The sequence below is a fragment of the Podarcis erhardii genome, assembly GCF_964252035.2.
Source record: "Podarcis erhardii genome assembly, chromosome: 6".
Classification (NCBI taxonomy): Eukaryota; Metazoa; Chordata; class Lepidosauria; order Squamata; family Lacertidae; genus Podarcis; species Podarcis erhardii.
The window spans coordinates 81,324,262-81,348,007 of NC_138510.1; the positions used below are offsets into that span (position 1 = coordinate 81,324,262).

A 23,746-nucleotide genomic window follows, 5' to 3' on the forward strand; every position below is an offset into this window, starting at 1 on the left:
GGGGGGGCAGACTATATTTTGAAAAGAAAAAGAAGAAAATAATGAATTCCTATGCACCACAAATAACCCAGAGATGCATTTTAAATAAAAGCACACATTCTACTCATGTAAAAACACGCTGATTCCCGGACCGTCCGCAGACCGGATTTAGAAGGCGACTGGGCAGGATCCAGCCCCCGGGCCTTAGTTTGCCTACCCATGCAGTAAACAGTTTTACTGGAGAAGGAGCAAGGATGTGAACGCACAATCAAATGTCAAGCAATATGCCTCCCTCTCCTTTTCCTTGTCACAAAATGTCACAGTCTTGTTACTCCCTCCCCCTAAGTGTGTGACATACTTTCTGAATGAACCCTTTTGTTCAATAGCCACGAGAAATCTGGCAAACAGTAGAAGTGCCATTTCAGATTTCAGCAGAGGGCAATTTTAGTATGGGCTAGAAGATTCTTACAATGTCTCCCTTGCTACCCTGGGAGCCTTTATAAAATACCTGCTCTGCTCCAGAGGAAGAACTGAGGGGGGAGAGACTGCAGGCAATGGATTTCCTACCTGTCTTGCCCCACCCTCCAGCCCTGGGAGCCTTTCCCCAGACCATGACTTTGAAAACAGCAGAAACAGCTGGGAAGAGAGGAGTTCGGGGATAGTTCTTAAAAATAATTTTACAAGTTGTGTGTCCATGTTTCTCCATTTGATCCTTCGACATGGTTTTGTATGTTTTGTGGTATTTTATGCATTGTGATTTGCTGTTATTTTTTACTGATTACAGATTAGTGATTCTTTATTGTAACTGATAAGTGTACACTGCTTAGTTATTATTTGCTGATGTTTAATTTTACTGTTTACTATTGGATTCTAATGGATTATTGAATATTGCTTTATTTGATATAAGGTTTTGTGACTTTTTATATAGGATCTGATTGTTACTATTAATGTTTGATGTTTTTATTATTATTGTGTGTGTTGGAAGTTGCCCAGAGTGGCTGGGCCCAGTCAGATGGGTGGGGTATAAATATATTATTATTATTATTACACTTTGAAATGACTTTGGGGACTGGAGCGCAGAGAGAAGAAACACCATGGTGTATCTGCATCAGCACAACTGGATAACCTTCATCGCCCCAGCTGCACCAAAACATGTCTCTGCAGTATCAGTCTCTACAGCAGTGTTTCCCAACCTTGGGCCTCCAGCTGTTTTTGAACTACAATTCCCATCATCCCTGACCACTGATCTTGATAGCTAGGGATGATGGGAGTTGTAGTCAAAAAACAGCTGGAGGCCCAAGGTTGGGAAACACTGCTCTACAGCCACAGCAGGTACTGTAACCTTCAAACAATTTGACTTCACCCCCAAATGCCTCCCAAGACAGACAGATGTCAACCAACCAACCAATGAACCTGGAAAGCAGAATATAAATGTTTAAAACCAACCAACCAATCAAGTTCTGCTCCTGGATCTACTAAAAAATTACCTGCGAAAAATGAGAATGTTTTAAGAATGTTGTGCTTACTTTTTAATATCTGGAACAGAGACTGTCAGCCTTTTTGGGGCCGTAAGCTGGTTAGGAATTCTGAAAGAGCACCATGGGCACTAACTGCTCGGGTTACTTCTCTTTCAAGTCCCCTGGGCTTTGTCCTGTCCCAGGTTAGAAAAAAAGAGATCATGTCAAGGAACAAATTTTACGTACTGAAAATGGGGGGGGGGGGCAAATAAATGCCCATTGATCTTAGCGTCAAGAGAAGTAAAACATAAAATGCATTTGACAAGGGAAGCCAGACCCTCTCCAAGGCTGCATCTATACTGATTTTTTAAAAAAGTTATAGAAAACACTGTAAAAGCTCTGAATGCAAAATCCCATTGGCAACAGATCACTGCTCTACCGCACCCTCTGGTGTCACATTTTTATAACACAGTTATAACAATATAATTGGCAAGTGTAGCTGAATCCCCTGGACAGTCCTGGATTTACAGAAGCCATCCTGGTTTCTGATTTGATCCCAGAATGTTCCACTTTTCCTTAGGGCATCCCTATTTTCATCAGAGAAATGTTGGAAGGCATGGGAAGCATCTTTGCACTTACATATGTTTACATAAAATTGAAGGGTTGGAGGGTCATGTTTCACCTCCTGCCTAGGAATACGGCTCTATAAGGGGTTTTGCATGCTTGGGGAAAGGTGTGATCTTTTCCCGTTTATAATAAACACTATTGATCCAAAGTGCTTGTGTCGACTTTCCCGCCCTAGATTACAAACTGGGAGTGTGGCCTTCCATGGGTCACAGTTGAAACTACACCTTTCTCTCCTTCCTACCCGATAGCATCAAACGAAAACGATTCTTGCAGCACCCGTGACATTTATTACAGCGCAAGATGCTTATTTTATTTTTTAAAAAATGTTTTTATTATCGAATTTTGCTTTTTAATAGGCTAGAGTCCATCAGGTGCAAGATGTAGCTGATTCTATATATATATATATATATATATATATACACACACACACACACACATATATTTATTTTAAGGTGCCAGACTAACAGGGGGTGGGCAGGCCCATTGGAAAGAGGAACAAACACAACTACCTTTTTAGACTATAACGGAGCCAGATCCTTCTCTTGAGAATTCTTTCTACTCCTTTTAGAAAGAAAACCATTTTCCACACAGGGGAAGGAGGGGGCGGCACGGCGCAGAGTCAGGCGCGCGCCTTAAGATCCCTCTGAAGCCAATGGGAAGCGGGCGCGCCTTAAGCTCTGCAGAGGAGGATCGCGACCCGCCCCTTCCCCGCGCTCGCCCGCCCGCTTCTGCTGGGAGCACGTACGCCCAGCGCGCATGCTCAGCGGAAAGGCGGCGGCGGACCTGCAAGGCTAGGGGCGTGGCCTTGCTGAAGAGGGCGGGGCGCCGCGCCGAAGGACAGCGGCGCTCGCCTTCTCCCTCAGAGTGCGGCATTTCCCCCCGTCGCGTCGCGGGGGCAGGGGAAGAAGCAAGATGGCGCCGGCTGCGAGCGGAGACCGGGGGCTGAAGAGCCTGGTGTGGCAAAGTGAGTGCCGGGTGCTGTCGCCACATCTCTCTCTCTCACGCCCCGCGCTTCTTTTTCTCCCGCCGGGGTAGGGCATAAAGGCAGAGCCAGTCCGCTCCCCTCTTGCCCGGCAGCGGTTTTGAGGGAGGCCTCCTCCGCCGCCGCCTGCCCTCTCTCTCTCTCTCTCTCTCTCTGCTCCGCTGTCACGGGAAAACGGAGGGGAGGCCGGCGGGTGGAAGGGTGGCGGGCGGTGTTGGTCGGCTTGTGTGTCTGTGGAGGTCAGCCAGGCAACCCCCGATCCTGACCTGTGCCCGTAACGGCATTCTGACGTGCAAGAAAAATGAGGTGAAGCAGTTCTTTCTCACTCTTTTTATCTGCACGCCTGGAAATGCTTCACTTGCTACGTTTCTGTATACCGGGCGGCGTTTTAACGAGCGGAGAAAGACGCCTTTCCTCTCTCGCACGCGAGCAGGTGTCGCCCTACGGTGGATTTTCATTTCGTTCGGTTGCATGTAAGGATTTCCAACCCCCTTCCCTACATGGATTTTCATTTTGTTGGGCATGCAAGGATTTCTAGCCTTTCCCGCCCATGCTTACATGGATTTTCATTTCGTTGGGCATGAAAGGATTTCTAGTCCTGTCTGTCTGTCTGTCTATACAGTACTGTATATGTGTTTTAAAGAAATGAACCATGAGGAGTAAGTTAGGTGGCAAAATAGCCCAAGGTTATTGTGGCTGAATGTATGCTTTTTATCCTGCGCCCCAGTTTAAAGTCCAGCCGTCCATAATCCCCCCCCCCTTGCAGAAGGATGAGGAGAGGGTGGGGCTGGGGAGGTACATTGTTGGGGCCACATTTCAAGTCCTGGTCAGTAACACCTGGGAGGCAGAATGGATTGAGTGTTGGGTTTTGGACCTGTGCATACTGGATATAATTTACTCGCCATAATTTGCCTCCCATCATGGTTGAGAATAAAAATAGGATTCCCTTTTAGAGGTGGTATAATTTGCAACCAGAAAGACAGACCATTGATTTCAATATACTGTATATAGTTTCTTAGCTTTGGACAATATGGGGCTCAAATATATCATTTTTTTTATACTTAGTTTTTTTTCCTTTCAAGAAAAAGCAAGCAAGCACAATGGCAGTTTGTGTTATGACTTACCTTTGCACCTTTCAACTCATAACGGCCTCAAGATTATTGTAACCATTGTTTTCTGTTTCCACATTTGTTTCCTAATTTTACTTCCGTTGTGATTTAATATTCCTCTTTCTGTCTCTGCATGTGTTTAAAAATAAATGGAGCAGATGTTTGGAGGCATAAGGGTCTGGATATTTATTGTGATCCACCATCAAAAGCTTTTCAGTGACCAAATACATCATTATTTCGTTACATTAGAATACAGAGTTCTCTGAAACAGAATGATTGTGGTTATTTGAAGGGTGCATTCATCTTTGACTAGGTACCTTGAAAAATGTAGATCTTGTATAATAAGTGATATGAAAATGGCAGTTGTTACTGGTAGTGTAACATAAACTGATTGTGAACATGAAGCCACTGTACTTCATACAGTGTTTTTAAAGAGTTTTATTTAAACAGTGGACAGTGTTCTCGAAGCTACAAACATGAGTCTGACCAAACTGCGGGAGGCAGTGGAAGACAGGAGTGCCTGGCGTGCTCTGGTTTATGGTGTCACGAAGAGTCGGACACGACTAAACAACAACATTTAAATGTTCTATGATTGATTACAGACTGTGTAGCTGAAAAAGTAATAAAAATAATTTAAAAATGCTTCATGCATTGCAAACTTTGAAACAAGTTTAGACTATAAGGAAGTCATTACTCTTTGATTTACAAAAAGTTGTGGTGATTAAAAAGAGGCTATAGGTTCCTGTTGGAGATAAAACCTTTGAATCATTGTTAATAATAGCTCTGAGTCAGAGGGTTTCTGGAGTAAGAATCCTTGGAGAAGAGTTTTTGTATAAAAAGGCAGGAGCTTTCAGCACTGTTTAAAGTGGCAGAGAACAGACTCATACCTGCCTATATGGTTACTATTATTCATAAATATAATACAATAAAAATATAATAAAAACTCTTTAAAGAAGTGTAATACAGTGGTACCTCGGGTTACAGATACTTCAGGTTACCGACGCTTCAGGTTACAGACTCCGCTAACCCAGAAATAGTACCTCAGGTTAAGAACTTTGCTTCAGGATAAGAACAGAAATTGCGCAGCAGCAGAGGGAGGCCCCATTAGCTAAAGTGGTGCTTCAGGCTAAGAACAGTTTCAGGTTAAGAACGGACCTCCAGAACGAATTAAGTTCTTAACCCAAGGTATCACTGTATGTATGTTGGGGGGAAGAAGCAGGTTTTTTTTCTACTCACTCTGAACTTATTTCCTCCTGTTTACTTCTTCCCTGTCCTATATTGCTCCAGTATGTATTGGTATGGAAGTTAGTGTTAGACAAGACACACATACTGACTCTTAGAGAGAGATGAAGGTTTGCTTCAACCCCCTCTCCAGCTTTGTGTATGTCACTAGGAAGGCTGGGGGATTGGTTGTGTGGGGGTGGTGGTGGTGGCCGCCGGTATTCAGGTTTAGTGGAAAGCTCTGGTTTAGTGGTGCTGAGCCTCTGGGGTAGAATGCAATACTGTTGTAGCTGGACAGACTAAGGATGCAATCCTGTACACAATTACTTGCGATTAATTCCCATTGAATTCAGTGGAACATATTCCTTAGTGGACATGCATATGGTTATATGGCTAGGAACCTTAAGATAATAGTCCTGACTTGTCTTCACCAACTTCCTATTGATGTTCTTGTTGAATAAAATAGGTAGTTGAATTTTCCCACAATGCATAATTCTCTATAAATGCAGTGGGGAAGAGGAGGTGATAGCCTTTATTATGGCTTTCTTTGGTATGAAAATTCAGACTCCACATTCAACTAAAAAATTGGGCCTTGAGAATGACTCAAGAAAATTATTGAATAATAAAGCAGGAAGCACATCTGCAGCAGAGAAGAGTGACCATGCTGTTGTGGGCTGTTGGCATTAGAAAGCAGTAACTTATTTTATGAAAAATACCTAACACATTGAGTGAGCTGTCTTTGCTGTACGTACTAGTATAACACATTAAAAAAAGTAAATTACACAACTCTAGCACCAGTTTAAGTACCATTTCTCATGTCTTTTTTCTATTAAAAAATTACACCGTTGGTTTAGTATTGCACTTGCAGCAGTAATAACCATATTAATACTTTAAAAATAAACAAAATTTGCAAATATAGATACATTAGAGACAGAAGCAGTCTTGCAGGTGGAGAACTTCCTGATGTGCGTGTGGGTTTCAGTTTGCTTTTTTGAAGTTCAGATGTGCAGAGAGGAAAATAGTCATGTGCCACATCCTTTGCAGTTAGGAGACATCTAAGGAGTTGTTTATAACATTTCTGGTTCTGAAATGTTACTCTACATACTTCATTTTAATGTTCTTTTCAGCTTGTGCCATTAGCAAACACATTGTATAAAAATGTCATTTTTTTTGTTGAAATGAAATTAGTTGTTTGAACTTTTAGGCTTTTTCCTTACAGAGCTAGATTACTTCACATTGTTACAGTGCTGCTATTTTAACTGCTGGATTTCTTTTTCAGAGCTAAAAGCAGCAGTATTTGATGACTGTAGGAAAGAAGAGGAATGGAAGGTAAGTTTAATCTTTATTAATTGCCTCTATCAAGTACAGTGGTACCTCAGGTTACATACGCTTCAGGTTACAGACTCCGCTAACCCAGAAATAGTACCTCGGGTTAAGAACTTTGCTTCAGGATGAGAACAGAAATCGTGCTCCGGCGGCAGCGGGAGGCCCCATTAGTTAAAGTGGTGCTTCAGGCTAAGAACAGTTTCAGGTTAAGAACAGACCTCTGGAACGAATTAAGTACTTAACCCACTGTAGTTCATCCACCACTTACACAACGTACTTGACTAGGCATCTCCTAGTCTAGTAATGGTGGCCTTTGGAAGGGTTGCATATGTGATAGCTGTATCACAGTTCCGTAAGTTCTTTTAAGGAAACAATGATACTTAAAACAGTTTCACTCAGATTTTAAATTTGTACATGTGTCCTTAAATGAGAAGCTTTTTGATTTCAGAGGAGCTGTGTCCCAAGCACTTCTTGGAACCTAAGACCTTGACTACTTAAAAGTTTGCATTGGGCTTCAGTGTATCCCCACAATCCGGGGTCAAAGGAAAATGTGGATATACTGTTCAATAACATAGTATTTAAATTGAATGGGAACTACCGAAATGCTGCAGAGATATGCATCTACACTATTTTGAAAAATCAGATAATCATATTTCTATTTATTAAGACAAGATATAATAATAATAATAATAATAATAATAATAATAATAATTTATTTGTACCCCACTGTGAGCCTTGTGCTTGCTCGTGGTGCCTCTTCCCTTTGCACAAACTGGCTTAAAACCTCTAATTAACAATAGTTTCCTGTTTTGTCTGAACCACCTTTGGAACAAGCCAGGTTCAAACAATGCATTTAATGCTCTGAAGCCTGCAAGCCTAGTTCCTGCTGTAGATGTAACAGGAAATTATGGTTAATTGACGAGTTCCTGGATTTTATTTTCTGATGTTGCATAGGGAGCTCTGTGAACAAGCAAAATGCCCATTCATATCTCAGCTTAACACTGTTAGTATAACTTCTTCAACTATTTTGACCATTCAAGAAGAACATACCTAATATTTTAGTCTTATTTTGTAAACTAAAATTTTCTTAACCAAAGGAACAAATCACTTGTCTAAGATATGTAACGCTCTTCATATGCAGTAAAAAGCCATGTAGATGCCCTCTGGGTGCATGTATGCCTACATTGGCAGTCCTTGGCATAAATATATTAGTTCATTAGGCCTGTATTGCAGTGTCCTTAGTATGTGATCACCACTTCCTTAATGTGCTAGTGGTATATGTCAAGCATCTTCATTTTGTGGCAAAAGAGAGGACAGGGACTGGTAAGCACAGTGGTTCCATTCAGTGCTCAAAACTCCCATTGTTCTAGGCGCATTTTGTGACAGGGAATTTCATTAGCGTGATCAGTTTCTGAGCTCTAGCGCAGTATTGCGCCTAAGATTTCAGATTAAAACGAGTGTGGAAGAAAAGGAGGACCCTTTTCTGCCTCCCCACTTCCAGCTACTCTCTGAAGACTGGGGAAAGAAACCATCTTAAGAATATTAGGGGGGTGAGCAGGGGAAGGACTAGACCATGTGAAAAATGAACATAATATTTTAGCTGCAGTTCATTCATTTGCAGCTTTGTATTCTTTTTATAAAAAAGCATGCCCAGACATTCCATTGTTGTGCCCATAACCTAGGTTTAAGGTGCCATTTAGCTCCTAGCTTTCATATCAGTTTCTAACACTGGTTCCATTTCTAGTGCAATTTTTTGATTGTGTCATCTCTTTTTTCCTTCTCTTAACATTACGCGGACGTGATGCAGATAACATATATTTTATTTATATCCCACAGGGCTTATGAGGGATAACAATATGTTACTACAGGGACTGCCTTGGAAAAGATAACTGTTCAAAAACTAGAGTTGTCAAAAAATCCAGTGAGCAGACTTCTAGCTAGGGTTTCTTGCATTGATATCATTACATCTACATTGACTGTGGAATCGTCCTAGCCTGGTTTAACTCTTAAAACTCAGGAACAGTAAGGGATTTTGATATTGAATGCATTGCCTGCTCCCACATAGGCACTCAGATCAGTATCTGACACCCTGCTCCATGTTCATCTGTTTTCAGAAGTGAGGTGAGTGGGCATGAGAGGCAGCACCTTTCAGGTGGTGGTGCCACAATTGTGAACCTTTTTTCCAGGAGACACCCATGTGGGTTAATTACCATATTTTTCACCCTACATGACACACTTTTTCCCTTCCAAAAATGAAGGGGAAATGTGTGTCGTCCTATGGGGTGAATGCAGGCTTCTGCTGAAGCCTGGAGAGCAAGAGGGGTCGGTGCGCACCGACCCCTCTCGCTCTCCAGACTTCAGGAAGCTATCCGCAAGCCTTGGGAGCCCGCGGGAGTTCCCACCGGGCTCCCAAGGCTTGCGGACAGCAGCCTGCAGCCCGAAACCTGAGGAGCGCTGTTCAGCTCACCCCAGGCTTCGGGCAGCTCTCCGCAACCCTTGGGAGACCCTTGGGCGGGGAAATATTTTTTTTTCTTTATTCCCCACCCCAAAAAAAACTAGGTGCTCCCTATGGGCCGGTGCATCCTATGGGGTGAAAAATATGGTATTGTTCACCTTTCAGCAAGCAATGAAAATCTAGTTACTTAAGAAGTACTTTGAGGCAAATTAATATTAAAAATCAAGCTGTTGTAAAATACAGTGTGGTGTAGTGGTTAAGAGCGGTAGTCTTGTAATCTGGGGAATCGGGTTCACGTCTCCGCTCCTCCACATGCAGCTGCTGGGTGACCTTGGGCTAGTCACACTTGTCTGAAGTCTCTCAGCCCCACTCAGCTCACAGAGTGTTTGTTGTGGGGGAGGAAGGGAAAGGAGAATGTTAGCCGCTTTGAGACTCCTTCGGGTAGTGATAAAGCGAGATATCAAATCCAAACTCTTCTTCTTCTACATGTTGTTGTTTAGTCGTTTAGTCATGTCCGACTCTTTGTGACCCCATGGACCAGAGCACGCCAAGCACTCTTGTCTTCCACTGCCTCCCGCAGTTTGGTCAAACTCATGCTGGTAGCTTCGAGAACACTATCCAACCATCTCGTCCTCTGTTGTCCCCTTCTCCTTGCGCCCTCCATCTTTCCCAACATCAGAGTCTTTTCCAGGGAGTCTTCTCTTCTCATGAGGTGGCCAAAGTATTGGAGCCTCAACTTCAGGATCTGTCCTTCCAGTGAGCACTCAGGGCTGATTTTCTTAAGAATGGATAGGTTTGATCTTCTTGCAGTCCATGCGACTCTCAATAGTCTCCTCCAGCACCATAATTCAAAAGCATCAATTCATCGACGATCAGCCTTCTTTATGGTCCAGCTCTCACTTCCATACATCGCTACTGGGAAAACCATAGCTTTAATTATATGGACCTTTGTTGGCAAGGTGATGTCTCTGCTTTTTAAGATGCTGTCTAGGTTTGTCATTTCTTTTCTCCCAAGAAGCAGGCGTCTTTTAATTTCGTGGCTGCTGTCACCATCTGCAGTGATCATGGAGCCCAAGAAAGTAAAATCTCTCACTGCCTCCATTTCTTCCCCTTCTATTTGCCAGGAGGTGATGGGACCAGTGGCCATGATCTTCGTTTTTTTATGTTGAGCTTCAAACCATATTTTGCGCTCTCTCACCCTCATTAAAATGTTCTTTAATTCCTCCTCACTTTCTGCCATCAATGTAAAATACATAGTTGTGTTCTTTTTTGTGATTTTTTTTTTTTATACTGCCATGTTGTTTATAGGATTTATATTATATTTAATGTTTGGAAGCTCCTAGGGGTTCTTGGGACCTGAAATGAGGAGTATTATATACTTTATAAATCAATACTTTAGTAGGTACAACGATTTTGATTTATCATTAAGCTCTCATCTTAAAACCAGGCATCAAAACCAATTTCAATAAAGAAGCTTACAATTGGATATAATTTTTTAAAGCACTACTTCAACATTTTTTATACAGATAATTCTTCTAGATGACTTCACCACAAAGCTTCTGTCATCATGTGGTAAAATGACAGACTTATTAGCAGAAGGGATCACTGGTAAGTACCTTTTAAACAGAGTTCTGGGATTCTGGTATATGGGGAAACTTGTTTTGTCAGCATTTGCAGAGGACATCCAGTGGAAACTTATTAAACGAAAAGGTCATGAATTTCAACAGGGCATCTGTGTAATTAACTTACCCTTTTTCATCTCACTTCTTTCTGTTACTCATTCTGCTGCTGGATTTGTTACTTCCATCTGTTAACTTTGTCTTCATTGAGTTTCTTATCCTTTTGGTATATGGTTGTAACAGAATAATGAATGGAAGAATTGTCAGGAGGGGTGTTGAATGGAATGTCAGGTGGAGTTTGAATGTGTCTGTTGCAAAATGACAGTTGAAAGGGGTGTGTGTGTGTGTGTGTGTGTGTGTGTGTGTGTGTTAGAGACAGAGAAAGGGAGAATTTGAGATGAGTGAGTTAGCATAGTTAATTAGGAAAATTAGTCATATTAGATAGGATATTAGAACTGTGAGTATTCTGTATTAAATGCCTACTTGCTCTGGATTACCTTCCTTAAATATATTACTGTGTTCAGATATGGGTGAATTTCTAGGGATATATCTCATACTGTGTGCCTGTTTAAGACGTACTTGAGTAAGACTATAAAGGGAGAGTCCAACTTCTCTTCAGATCAGTAGGTAGTGACAGAAGGTAACTAGGGAACATGCCCTGGGTAGGTGGGAGGAATATCAAGAACACCAATTACAAGTTATTTCTCTTGAATCTTGCTTTTAACTTTGTGTTTCTTTTCTTATTCTCTAATCTTTCTGTGTTGTTGTTTTTTGTCGTGCTCTCACTGAGAATGTGGGCTAAAGATTCTGTGGTTTGGGGTGGCATAATGCTAATCTACTTGTATTCCAAACTACAACAGTGGGTGCGGGAATGGCTAATTACAGAATGACTTACTGCTATAATATAGTTGTTGGATTGTCATCATGCTAGAGTTTTCATGGCTGCCACTAGGTGGCATGGTGACAAAAACACAGGCAGAGAGGAACAGGCAGGACGGACTGGGGCAGTTCCCCAGCAACTGTCTGCTCTCCTGCTGCTGTACACCTTCACACCAAACAATGCTGTTTCATACTTAGCATATATACATCAGAGACTGAGGAGGAAGAAAAAAGCAGGAAGGCTGCTGGGGAGCTGCCCCAGCTTGTCCTGCCTGTTCCTCTGCAGCTTGCATGGCCCATGGTTTGGGCAAGCTGTCTGCCCTGTTGGTAGGCAGCAGGGAAGAGCAGGCAAGGCTGCTCTAATTGGGGATGGGGAAGCTTCTTGACTGGCCCTTCCTGCATGTTGCCTTGTTGGGGGACAAAGCGAGACTTTGAAGGCAGAATGGAGAGACAGCGAAGTGAGCTGAGGCAGTAGCCCCTAGTATATTACAGCTTTCTGAAACATTTGACAGTGGGGGCAGAAGGAAAGTCATGCTTAATGAAGGCGTGGTGGGAAGTGATAACTTCCAAAATGGATTTTGCTGTTAAATTTTATAGTCTATAAACAGCCATATTTCAAGGAACTAAATAAATTTATTTTTCCTTGTTGCAGCTATCCTAAAGCTCAGATACAAAGTAGCTATGGTGTAAAGCTGGAAGTGCCTGAAAAACTACCATGATAAAACTAACATTTAAAAATCTGTTTACCTAATAGTGATTGACTAGAATCATTATGTAAATCTATTTAACACCTGTAGGTGATGAGACTACATGCAGTTTGCGGTATTGTGCTTATTTTGTAAACTAAGTTTGCTAACCGATGCCTGAATTTATTAACATATCACTGGTTTCAGGCCTATTTGGGTTTGACTTGTGGTCATTTTGGTCTTTGCCAAAAGGATAAATGGAAAACCCTAATTACAACACTCACGTGGCTCGGCAATTTGTTTGCTTCTTTCATCTTAGAAGCATTCCCCTATGAGAGAAAAGGAAGTACTTGCAACCTGCAGTTTTTCTTTTAAAGTTCTTCTTTTAAAATTATTGGGTTGGATCCAGATTCGCCCCTCTAAGAATGGAAGGGGCTTCAAGGGAAGGGAGCCTGAATTCAGTAGTGCTCCCTGTTGGAGGTAGGGAGTTGGGTGGGAGTTTCCTAAATTTCCCCTATGGCCCCTGTGGCGATCACACACAGGGCCCCCGGATGTTTGACGGTCTATTGACCCTGTGCCGCCACTGCGATTGCTTTTTCCGCTGCCACCACCCCGTATCTCACGGGGACACACGGAGTCCAGTCAGTTGTTAACATAAACAAATAATCAAGTTTATTTTTAAATGCAGGAACAAGCTTATGGTTTCAGTTAACTTTTCTCTTGTCAGTTTCTTATTCTTAGTTCCTAACAACTCCAAACTGATTATTCCAACTATCTATCTGACTCCACCTAACAATTCCTCTCACTCTCTCACAATACAACTCTACTAACCCACACCTAAACCTCCCTCTTCCTCCTTCAACTCCCAAACCTCAACCCAACTCCCAAACCTCAACTGTCTTTCAAAACCTCCCACTCTAACTTTTATTCCCCCCATGCAGTCTCACTGGCCAATCACACCACCTCTATTTTAACCCTTTCCTTATGACCCATTCTAGGAGGCAAACGCCACAGCCCCCATTGCCACCTCTCACATTGTTGATCAAGTGCAGGACTTATATAAAATGTTTTATCTTGCTCTTTTCATGCTTTGTTAATTGAATATAATTATTACTTTTGATTGTAAGTTTTGAGTTGGCTTGGAATTATTATTAGGAAAAGTGGGATCCAGCATGAAAATGGAGTTTTACCAAATCCATCATGTACTTTTAATTCTTTTTGCAAATGTTTGAATATAAAATACTGAAGTTTTTTTTAAAAAAAAATCTTATTTTGTAGTTGTGGAGAATGTTTATAAAAACCGTGAGCCAGTCCCTAACATGAAAGCCATTTATCTCATCACACCTACAGCAAAGGTTAGTTGTTGTTTTTAAGACTGTTGGTCAGTTTGACTTAATCTTCTTGTGAATAAAATTTTAAAAAATTACCATGTGATAAAATGTTCATAGGTTACTACTTCATTGAAATATGTAGGTAGTAGTAAAGAGTTGCTGAGGAACAGTGGTCATTGCAGATCAGAATTTTATTTGAAAGGGCTATACTTCATATAATTCTCTTTTTGTCAATGGGGTTAGATCCAGAAAAGCACAAGCATACTTGTGCTGCATTACAGCGAATAAAGACCTTGGGGGTCAACAAGCATCTGGGGTGGAAAAGAAGTTTATGAGGTATAGTGCAACAAAATTTTTTGGGAACGATGAGCCTCAGAAGTAAAGGGCATGGGAATGTATGGAGTGCAGCTCCCATGTTAAGAAGAATCATTGTATTTTAAAAGATGTATTTAACAACACAGCAGAACGCGGTGACTTAAGATTCAGACTCACAAACCAACAGCCCAATATTCATAAACTTTGTTAAAGCCCATCAGGCCCACCCATCTTCACTTATTTTGCTTCCTTATTTTTTCCACTTTGAGTCCTAGTAATGGTGATGAATAATTAATAAGTGTTGTTTATATATTGATATTTCTTGACTATTTCATTTACATTTCTAAGAATGTGGGTTGGGGTTTCTTAACTATAAGCTCATCAAGGGGTCAGTGAACTGAAGTTTGGGAAAGCCTGATTTACACTGTGGTTTGTTAACAAGTCAGGCTCATAATCACAGTTTGATTATAGCTTGTTTGGGGAAAAAACTATAGTCATACATTTCAAATACAGTCTTTTCTGCATCTTCCAAATACACTTATTTGTATGTTGTTTATTATTTGCTGTCCATTTAATACACTTCCTATAAATCTGTATATTAAGAAAATAAATAGAAGTTTTGTTTGTCAATAATTTTCTCTCTTAAAGCAGTTTCTCTCCCCTCCCCCACCCAAAGATTTTGACTTGTTCATCTTTGTTTTAGCACTTTCTTTAAAAGGAAATATACAGAGTTCCTCAATTATGGAAATTGTACTTAGAATGTACTGTTTTAATTCTTCAGTCTGTAGATGGGCTTATAAATGACTTCGTCAGTAAATCATCCAGCAAGTACAAAGCAGCATATGTCTACTTTACTGACTGTAAGTATTCACTAATTTTAGCAAATTCATTGTTTTTTTATTGTAGCCATAGGAGCAGGCAGGATAATGACCTTTGAGCCTTTTGTATATTTCAGGTGTGAGGGGATTGGTTATGACTAAAAAAACCCACAATATTATGACAAGAGTATTACGTGTTTCCCCACATTATTCTGTATAGTGTAGTTTCTTCCAAGTGCTGCTTTAAGTATTTTGTCTTTGGGATTTCTTCCTGCCAACTTGGTTCCTGAGTGCCGCCAGAACAGCTTATAATATGAAACAATATAACCACAACAAACAGCAGTCATCCATTAAAACAGCCCTGCATAGAGAATCCTAAAGCAATATAGGTTTGGTGTATCAACAGTTAAAACAAAGTAAAAACTAGGATACCATTTATAATCATACTCTTCCATCCTCCCATCTGCCAGAAATGGCTGCTCTAGAAAAAAAACTTTTAATAATTTACCTAAATGTGAAAACAGTTGACTTGGTTAGCAGTTTGGGGAGATAACAAAATGAGGACATGCCCACTGAAATGGTCTTCTCTGTTCAGATTAGAATAACAAAAAGGTTCAGAGCAGTGGGTGGTATGCAATGTTCCTGTTAGTGCAAGGGACGTGCAGTAGTAGAACAATACTTTCCTGTGCTTTTTCCTTCAGTCTCCCCCCTTGTTCCTTTACACACCCACCCCGGTGAACACTAGAGGGTTAGGTGACCTTCCACAGATAATTTAGTCTGAAGACTGGCTTCTGTTTTGGTGCTTAAAAATAGTTTGCCACTATAGGCAAGATATTTTGACCTGGTTCAGCTCCCGTGGTTTGGTGTTATGAGAATTAACCCAGCTCGCCTCTGGGCTCATATACTTACTACCTCTCCTCACTACTTCTCCAGCACAGCAGCAAAGAGCAGGCTGCTTTGGTTTGGCTAGCCTGGGGATGTCTAACCTGTGACCTTCCAGGTGATGGACTCAAAACTCCCATCAGCCCCAACTTAGCCTGCAGGGTCAGAGGTTATTGACTCCTGCTTTAGTTTAACCACAGTTTGGCAAATTGCCTGAAACCTTAACTGCAACCTCTGGAAACAAGCTAACTGCATAAACCATGGTTTAAAGTTGGTTCAGTTTCATTAATCATAATTAAGTTTAACTACAGTTTGTCCTGGTTCAGATGACACTGTAAATGGTGGCTAATAAAATATTGAATTAAGAACTCGTGAATTCTGTGGTTGCCCTGCAGGAGGAGGAGGAGTTTCTTGTAACACTAAATTATGGTTTAGTGTTCTTCCTAATCAGACCATTGTGGATGACTCAGAATACCCACATGAAGAAAAAAACTAATACTTTTCAATAGATTCTTGGTGTATTTAAAAATTATTGGTAAGACATACTTACACACTGCCTGTTGCATAAAAGAAGTTTTAAATATGAAATAATATGACAGCTGAAAAACCTTTCTCTCCTCCTAGTTTGTGATGACAAACTTTTCAATAAAATGAAGTCATCTTGTTCAAAGGCTATAAGACGGTGCAAAGAAATAAATATTAACTTTTTCCCTTATGAATCACAGGTAAGCTTAATTTACTGAACTAAACTTCTCCGTGTTTTCCACGGATTTGTCTAATCCTCTTTTAACCTTTTAAGTAACTAATGCTTATTATTATTATGTGGAGTCTTGCTTGTTAAATTATATAGTAGTTAAATAAAAATAACCCTGTCAAAAATGCCTAGAAAGCTGCATATTTTGAATATTGTCAAAAATGATTTTAATATTTTAACACAGTATTTCAACTCCTCTTACATAACGTTGCCGGCCATCATAGCCGCAGACAGAAAATTTAAAGTATGTAGGCATTTTCTCTTAAATCTTTAGAAACCAGATGGGGTTTTCAGTGGTTGGAACATATTCCATAAATTATAAAAATCATTAGATGTTGACAGAAAACTCTACAAATGGGAAAACGTGAAATCAAAGTATAGTTATTTAGACATTAGGTTTTTGGTCACCTGCTGAGATTTTTAAAACCTAAAATCTTTGGGTTTTATACTTCTTTTTCCTTGAAGGTTATTTTGACGTTACATTGCCCAGTCATATTGAACTATTGAACTTGGTTCTGACCACTTCAGGTTCCATCATCTGTGTAGGTAGCAAAAAGGTTGTACAGTAATGCCTTTAAGTAAGAGGAGAAAGTAGACCACAGTGGTAGAGGAATGGTGAGTGGGAACAAGGAACACATTTCTTCAAGAGGACCAAGGAGAAGAGATGTGGGGTGGGGGAAGGTATCATTAAGCTGTGTTATACTAGACATTTATTGCGCTTGCAATTTAATAAAATCATAGTTTCAATCTTCTGCTGATATTGCTATTACATTCTGGTTCCTAAAACAGTCTATTTGGAACCATTTCTTTACTTTAGGTATTTACCCTTGATGTCCCAAATGCTTTCTATCGCTGCTACAGTCCCATCATGGAGAAGACAAATGACACCGTAATGGAGCAAATAGCTGAGCAAATTGTTACATTATGTGCCACTCTAGAAGAAAATCCTGGTGTAAGATACAGAAGGTACAACTGGAAATAATATATTCCAAGTGTTCTGTTGGTTTGATAGAAATGGATTCTACACTTTGAACAGTTTGGAAAGTCTGCATGTGGGGAACAAATCTATGAATATATACTGAGGAGTCAAGTATTCAGTATTAAAAGGACTTCGTTCTCGTTGGGAAAGGATTGGGTGGAAAGAGGGAGACAAGCAGGGTTGCACACCAGAAGGAACATTGGTGTGTGTGAGACTATTCAGAAGAGCTTTGGTATACATAACCAGGTCTTCGGCAGGTACCTAAAGGTAAAGGTAAAGGGACCCCTGACCATTAGGTCCAGTCGTGACCGACTCTGGGGTTGCGGTGCTCATCTCACTTTATTGGCCGAGGGAGCTGGCATACAGCTTCCGGGTCATGTGGCCAGCATGACTAAGCCGCTTCTGGTGAACCAGAGCAGCACACGGAAACGCCATTTACCTTCCCGCTGGAGCGGTACCTATTTATCTACTTGCACTTTGACATGCCTTCGAACTGCTAGGTGGGCAGGAGCAGGGACCAAGCAACGGGAGCTCATCCCGTCACGGGGATTCGAACCACCGACCTTCTGATTGGCAAGTCCTAGGCTCTGTGGCTTAACCCACAGCGCCATCCGCAGGTACCTAGTTTAGTACAATTCCTTAACACTTTTCCAAACTCCAACTCAGAGAGTAGAGGAGGGGTGAAATGTATAAACCTAATGAAGTTTGTGATGGTTGATGTTTCCCATGCTAGTGAGCTCCACCCCATACTGAACTCAGCGCATTCAGAATAAAGAGCTGTAGGGAAGAGCCATAGCTTAGTGATAGAGCACATGCTTTGCCTGCAGAAAGAAGATCCCATGTTCCAATCCTGGTACCTGTGTGAACTGCTGTGCAGGAAGGACTCCTTCCTATCTGAAACTGTAGAGAGCTGCTACCACCTGAGTATAGACAGTACTGAGCTGGACAGACCAATGGTCTGACTTGAAAAAAGGCAGGTTTGTTTGTATGAAATACTTTGTAGAAAATGATCATTTCAAATTCTAATAGAGCAAATGAACTCAACTAGCTCACAATCACTTATTTCAGATATCAGTGTCCTCATAAATGTCAGCAAAAATATATTTTCCTCTCTTTTCAGCAAGCCTTTGGATAACGCCAGCAAACTTGCACAGTTAGTTGAGAAAAAGCTTGAAAACTACTATGAAATTGATCAACGAAGTCAAGTAAAGGTAGAGTGAATATTTAGTTTTCTCTAGGAGGCTGGGGATAGGAGAGCCTTGGAAATGTAGCTGGGAAGAATGAATGTTGTAAATGCAGGAAAAGAGCTAATAATGTTCTTCCATTTACAAGGGGATGGAATTGAACAAGGTTTTTAAACCACAACACAAAAGGAGAAGCAAGCCACAAACCTATACACAAAACGTATTCCATATAAAGTCCAGCACGTTACTTCCAATAAAATCTCTTGAGAGCAGAGGGGTCTGACATTCCATTTCTTCACTGCTGATTCCTTGAAGGAACCTAAATGGCTTCCCCATGAAATAAAGAAGTATAGGAGTATAGAGTATCAGGAAAATCTTGGAATATGTTGGGAATATGGTTATTGTTTTAATTATATGAGAATAAACTTTAGCCTTTTCCCCCTGTTATTTTGTGTAGCTTCCTCTTTTTTAAAAGATAGAGTAAATATTTTTAGGTTGTACAGCACTCTCTGTTTTGCTTGTCTCTTTTTAAAAAAGTGATGCTTTCTGATTTTTAGGGGAAAACCCACTCCCAGCTGTTAATAATTGATCGTGGCTTTGACCCTGTGTCAACTGTGCTCCATGAACTCACTTTTCAAGCAATGGCTTATGATCTGCTACCAATTGAAAATGACACATACAAGCAAGTATAATTTCATCTTAATTTTTAAATATACTCACAAGTTCATAAACTCCTGCAATGTAAGAATACATTCTGCCCTATATTTGTTATCCCATGTTGGCTGAAATGGAACATTCCCTAGAAGGACTGCCTTTGAAGTTCCTTGCTTAAAGGTGTTACACATTGCAGAGCCAGAGGAGGACTCCTGAGAATTGTAGGACACAGGAATTCCAAAGAAGGATGCTAAAGACAGTTTCACTGTCTTTATTAAGAAGGGTTTAGACTTAACAGCAAAAAGTAGCCTGGCAGTTCTTGCATTTCGCACGGGAGACAGACACCACCAGGCAAGCAGATGATGGACTGCGCGCACCCAGCCTAAAGTGTATACATTCTTTATATGGTAAAGCAGCATACGTCACATGGGAACACAGGTGGCTGATAACCCAAAGCATGACCGATGTTTCCCCTTTCTGGGCTCAGAACCCAATATCTCCGACCCGCAGATAAGAATACTGTCAAAGCTAGCCAATTCGTGCATTTCAAAGCATGTGAATTCACACACATATGAGCTCATTGCTACAGCCACTACCAATTAAAAATGGGGTCATCTTGACTATCAACATGGCATAAGCAGAGCTTCCAGAACAGTCCACCTTTAGTTCAACATAAAAGGGAAGGGGAAATTGAGTATATTGTAAGTGGTGACAACTTCCTCCATTTAAGTGGTCTGCAGAGAGTCTCATGGAAGTGTGTAGTCTATTGATTTGATTTGGGCACTGAACAGTCTTGTAGGGCTGAAGCTCAGTGGTAGAGCATCTCCTTTGTATAAAGAAGGTCTCCGGTTCAATCCTGGACAATCCTGGAATGCCCTCTATTTGAAACCCTGGAAAACTACTGCTAGTCAGTGTAGACAGTACTGCGGTAGATATGGTAGTAGAAATTGTTAGTTTTTTATCCGGTCAGGAATTATTTTTGCCAATGCTGAAATCCTAAATATAGTAAGTAAGCCCCACTGAGCACAGATCCATAGCATCATGCTGCAGGCTAAATCACTTCAGTAACTTTAGCGCTACTCAAAATTTTAAAGCATTGATCTGTCCCTCTGCCAAACAATACCATGTGACTCCACAGCTCCATGTATCATACCACACTTTTGTGGCTTTACTCATGTCAGCAGAGAAAGCCTGTATATGTGTGCGCGCGCATAGACAGACAGACAGAGGCACACTTCCTTTGTCCTGAGTCCATACCTGAAGTGCCAATCTAATATTCACAACAGACAACATAATTATTTTTTATCAAGTCCTGCTTATTGCTATTAAGATGCTAATGTGAAGCCACTTTCTGGATTTGTGTTAATACAAAGAGTGTTATCCCACACTTTCAGACATGTTAGTTAAAGTATACAGCCTTTAAGTTCCACTGTAAATAGCTAACAATCAGCTGTAGTTCAAATGCAAACTTCCACAGCAAGATTTCAGCTTTTCACCATCTTCTACATCTGCTTTAGGAATAACTAATGCATTCAAGAGAGACTCATATTTGTATAATAGCTACTAACTCTTTTTCAATAATATGGTCTTAACTAACTTTCCATTTTTTCCTTTCTTGTATTTCTACTGCCTTCTGGTTGAATCAGTTTTTATGTGAGTTCCTATACATATAAACGGTGTTTCGTGACATAGCAGTAGTAAACTCTGTGGCATTCCCCCAGTTCTTAGGAATCTGGTTAACAGCTGGAAGAATACAATACTAGGCATGTTAGTACAGATACCTGTCCATTAAATAATTTCCATATAAGAATCTGCTTTGTGATTATATGTGAAATCAATAGTTAACCATAATTTTCCGTCTATAAGATGCCCCCATGTAAAAGACACCCCTTATTTTTGGGTGGACTCAGATTTAAGAAAATGGGGGGAGATAGCCCCATGTATAAGACGCCCCCTAATTTCTGACATTATTTTTTAGGGGGGAAACCTAGTCTTATACACGGAAAAATACGGTATTTCCCCAGTTTACAGTGAGAGATTGTTCTCTGCACGTTGGGGTAAGAGGAACTGTTCTGTGAACTGAAGGAGGAGATTAATGTAATGACCTATATAAACAGACAATATGTTTTGGAATAGGCCATTTTGTGTCTCAGTTGATGATCTTTTATACATTACATTACATTACAAAATATTATTACCCTTTCAGCATATTGTGTGCATGTTTCTTAGGAAATAAGTAGCTCTCACTTTAGAGGGACTTATTCCTAGGAATAATTCCTAGGCTTCCTTAGCTTAGTATTTCAGCTTTTTATATCCTAAAAAGCGCAACTATTGCTTTTGTATGTTGTAAATAGGACTCTTGATGTATTCAAAACAAGAGTTTTGAAATCCTTTTCTTTAACTACAAAACATATGTGCAAAAAACTGTTCTGTGTATTCATCTGTTTATATATTACAACTAATAATTTGCTTTTATTTCTTTGTTTAGGTATAAGACGGAAGGTGCAAGTGGAAAAGAAAGGGAAGCTATTCTGGAAGAAGATGATGACCTCTGGGTGAAAATCCGACACAGGCATATTGCGGATGTGTTGGAGTGCGTACGATTGAACATATTTTGCTGTTTTACATAACTTTACTTGATAGCTACTTAAAACTGTGTTTGTATCGGTGGTATTCAGTACTAGTCCTACTCAGAGTAGGCCCATTAAAGTTAATGGTGCGACTAAGTTTGGTTCATCAATTTAGCGGATCTACTCTGAGTATGACATAGCTGAATCTGGCCCGTCAAGTTGTATTCAACTAACCTGGCATGCTAGTGGAAGCAGTCCTGCTTCTGCAACAGGGACTGTGTGTTGCAATTCCTGCATTGCAGGGGGGGTTGGCATAGATGACCCTTCCAGCTCTACAGTTCTATGATTCTATGTAAAGCATTCAAGGAGGTGTGAAGCAGGGTGAGGGGTGTGACCCAGGGAGGGGTCTAGTAATAGTCCTGAGGGCCAGATAAAGAGGCTTAGATTGGCCCTCAGATCTTAGGTTCCCCACCACCACCCCTGCTCTAGGCAAACCATAGACCACAGCCAAGGAATATAAAAGGAGAGTACTGCTATCTCTCATTAAGTCAGTAGAAGGTGGCAGCCTGTATTTTATTCTGGAGTAGTTGAGTGAGTCATCTTATTGTCAGGCACCTTGGGCATGTTCCTCATACACAAAATATTCCACTTATTTCTGAAGACTAAATCTACATTTTTTGCTGCTCTTGTTGAATTTCTACTAAATAAACTTGCTTACCACCTCTGTGTAGACATTTGTTGTTGTTTAGTCATTTAGTCGTGTCCGACTCCTCTTGACCCCATGGACCAGAGCACGCCAGGCACTTCTGTCTTCCACTACCTCTTACAGTTTGGTCAAATGTGTAGACATAGCTGAGACCATTTTATCTTTGATTTTGAAGCCTTTAATCAGTTTATTATTATTATTATTATTATTATTATTATTATTATTATTATTATTCCCACCTTTTCCCCAAACCAGGACTGAAGGCAGCTTACACTTAGTAAAACAACACAGCTGAAATACAAAAACCTAAAAGCTTACAAATTAGAATAGTTAAAGTAATGAAACTGTGATAGAATTAAAAGAATACAAAAGCAAATCTAGTACAAAACAGATAGTAAAAACATCACAGATTATTAAAAGTCCTTTCCTTAATTTTTTATTTTTTAAAGTGAGTTCCCCAAATCTTGTGATAATAAAACAATCTTCACCTGATGGCGGAAGGAGAACAAAGAGGAAGCCTGTCTAGCTTTTCTAGGAAGGGAATTTCAGACTTGTATATATTCTCAATTTAATTTAAAAATATTAAGCAGCCATTTTCTTCTACTCTTTCAGGGAAATACCAAAACTTATGAAAGAAGTTTCATCAAAGAGAAAGGCAACAGAAGGAAAAGTAAGAAATAAATATTTACTTTAAAGTGGTACTAAATGTTTTTAAATTTGTCTTCCGCTGAGTGCAACTACCTTGATACTAAAGACATGGGTTGGGAAGTGAGAATAACTGAATGCAAATCCACTGGGGTTTGTTTTCAAGTGTTTTTAAATTGCCTTTTGTTGGTACTTCTAACCTACCAAAATGCAGACTAATATATATATATATATGTAGTGCAATCTTAAATATATATTGCAGTGCAATCCTAAATAACAATAGTTTTTGAGCGATGAATAAATGTTATCAGTCAATAAATAAAAACACAGAAGGCCCTATGACTTCAGACAGATACTTTTTACCTTGTAAGTAAACACAGGATTTCAGCCTTAGTAGACTTCTTGAAGCTGGCTATGCATTTCCCGGTCCTCAAACACAAATTAAAAGAAATTTTGATTGTGAAATATTTGAAACTGAAATTCGAATTATTTTCTAGCTATCTTTAAGTAATCTGGCTCAGCTCATGAAGAAGATGCCCCACTTTCGCAAACAGATTACTAAGGTGAG

The 23,746-nt window shown here is 40.3% G+C and overlaps 1 protein-coding gene across 2 annotated transcripts in view; it reads left to right on the forward strand.

Moving 5' to 3' along the window:
* Positions 1-2,885: 2,885 nt before the first annotated feature.
* The window catches only part of STXBP3 (syntaxin binding protein 3), a 29,147-nt gene continuing 8,286 nt past the window's right edge, over positions 2,886-23,746 (forward strand). Inside the window, exons 1-12 of one of the 2 annotated variants that reach the window (XM_081865955.1) lie at positions 2,886-3,027; positions 6,655-6,704; positions 10,683-10,764; positions 13,619-13,695; positions 14,768-14,846; positions 16,311-16,411; positions 17,258-17,406; positions 18,540-18,630; positions 19,161-19,285; positions 21,746-21,850; positions 23,146-23,203; positions 23,676-23,741. In XM_081865955.1, coding sequence (XP_081722081.1) covers positions 2,976-3,027; positions 6,655-6,704; positions 10,683-10,764; positions 13,619-13,695; positions 14,768-14,846; positions 16,311-16,411; positions 17,258-17,406; positions 18,540-18,630; positions 19,161-19,285; positions 21,746-21,850; positions 23,146-23,203; positions 23,676-23,741 — 1,035 coding nt within the window. In that variant the 5' untranslated portion in view covers positions 2,886-2,975. The remainder of the gene's footprint in view (positions 3,028-6,654; positions 6,705-10,682; positions 10,765-13,618; positions 13,696-14,767; positions 14,847-16,310; positions 16,412-17,257; positions 17,407-18,539; positions 18,631-19,160; positions 19,286-21,745; positions 21,851-23,145; positions 23,204-23,675; positions 23,742-23,746) is intronic. The other variant, XM_081865956.1, reaches the window with a different exon arrangement.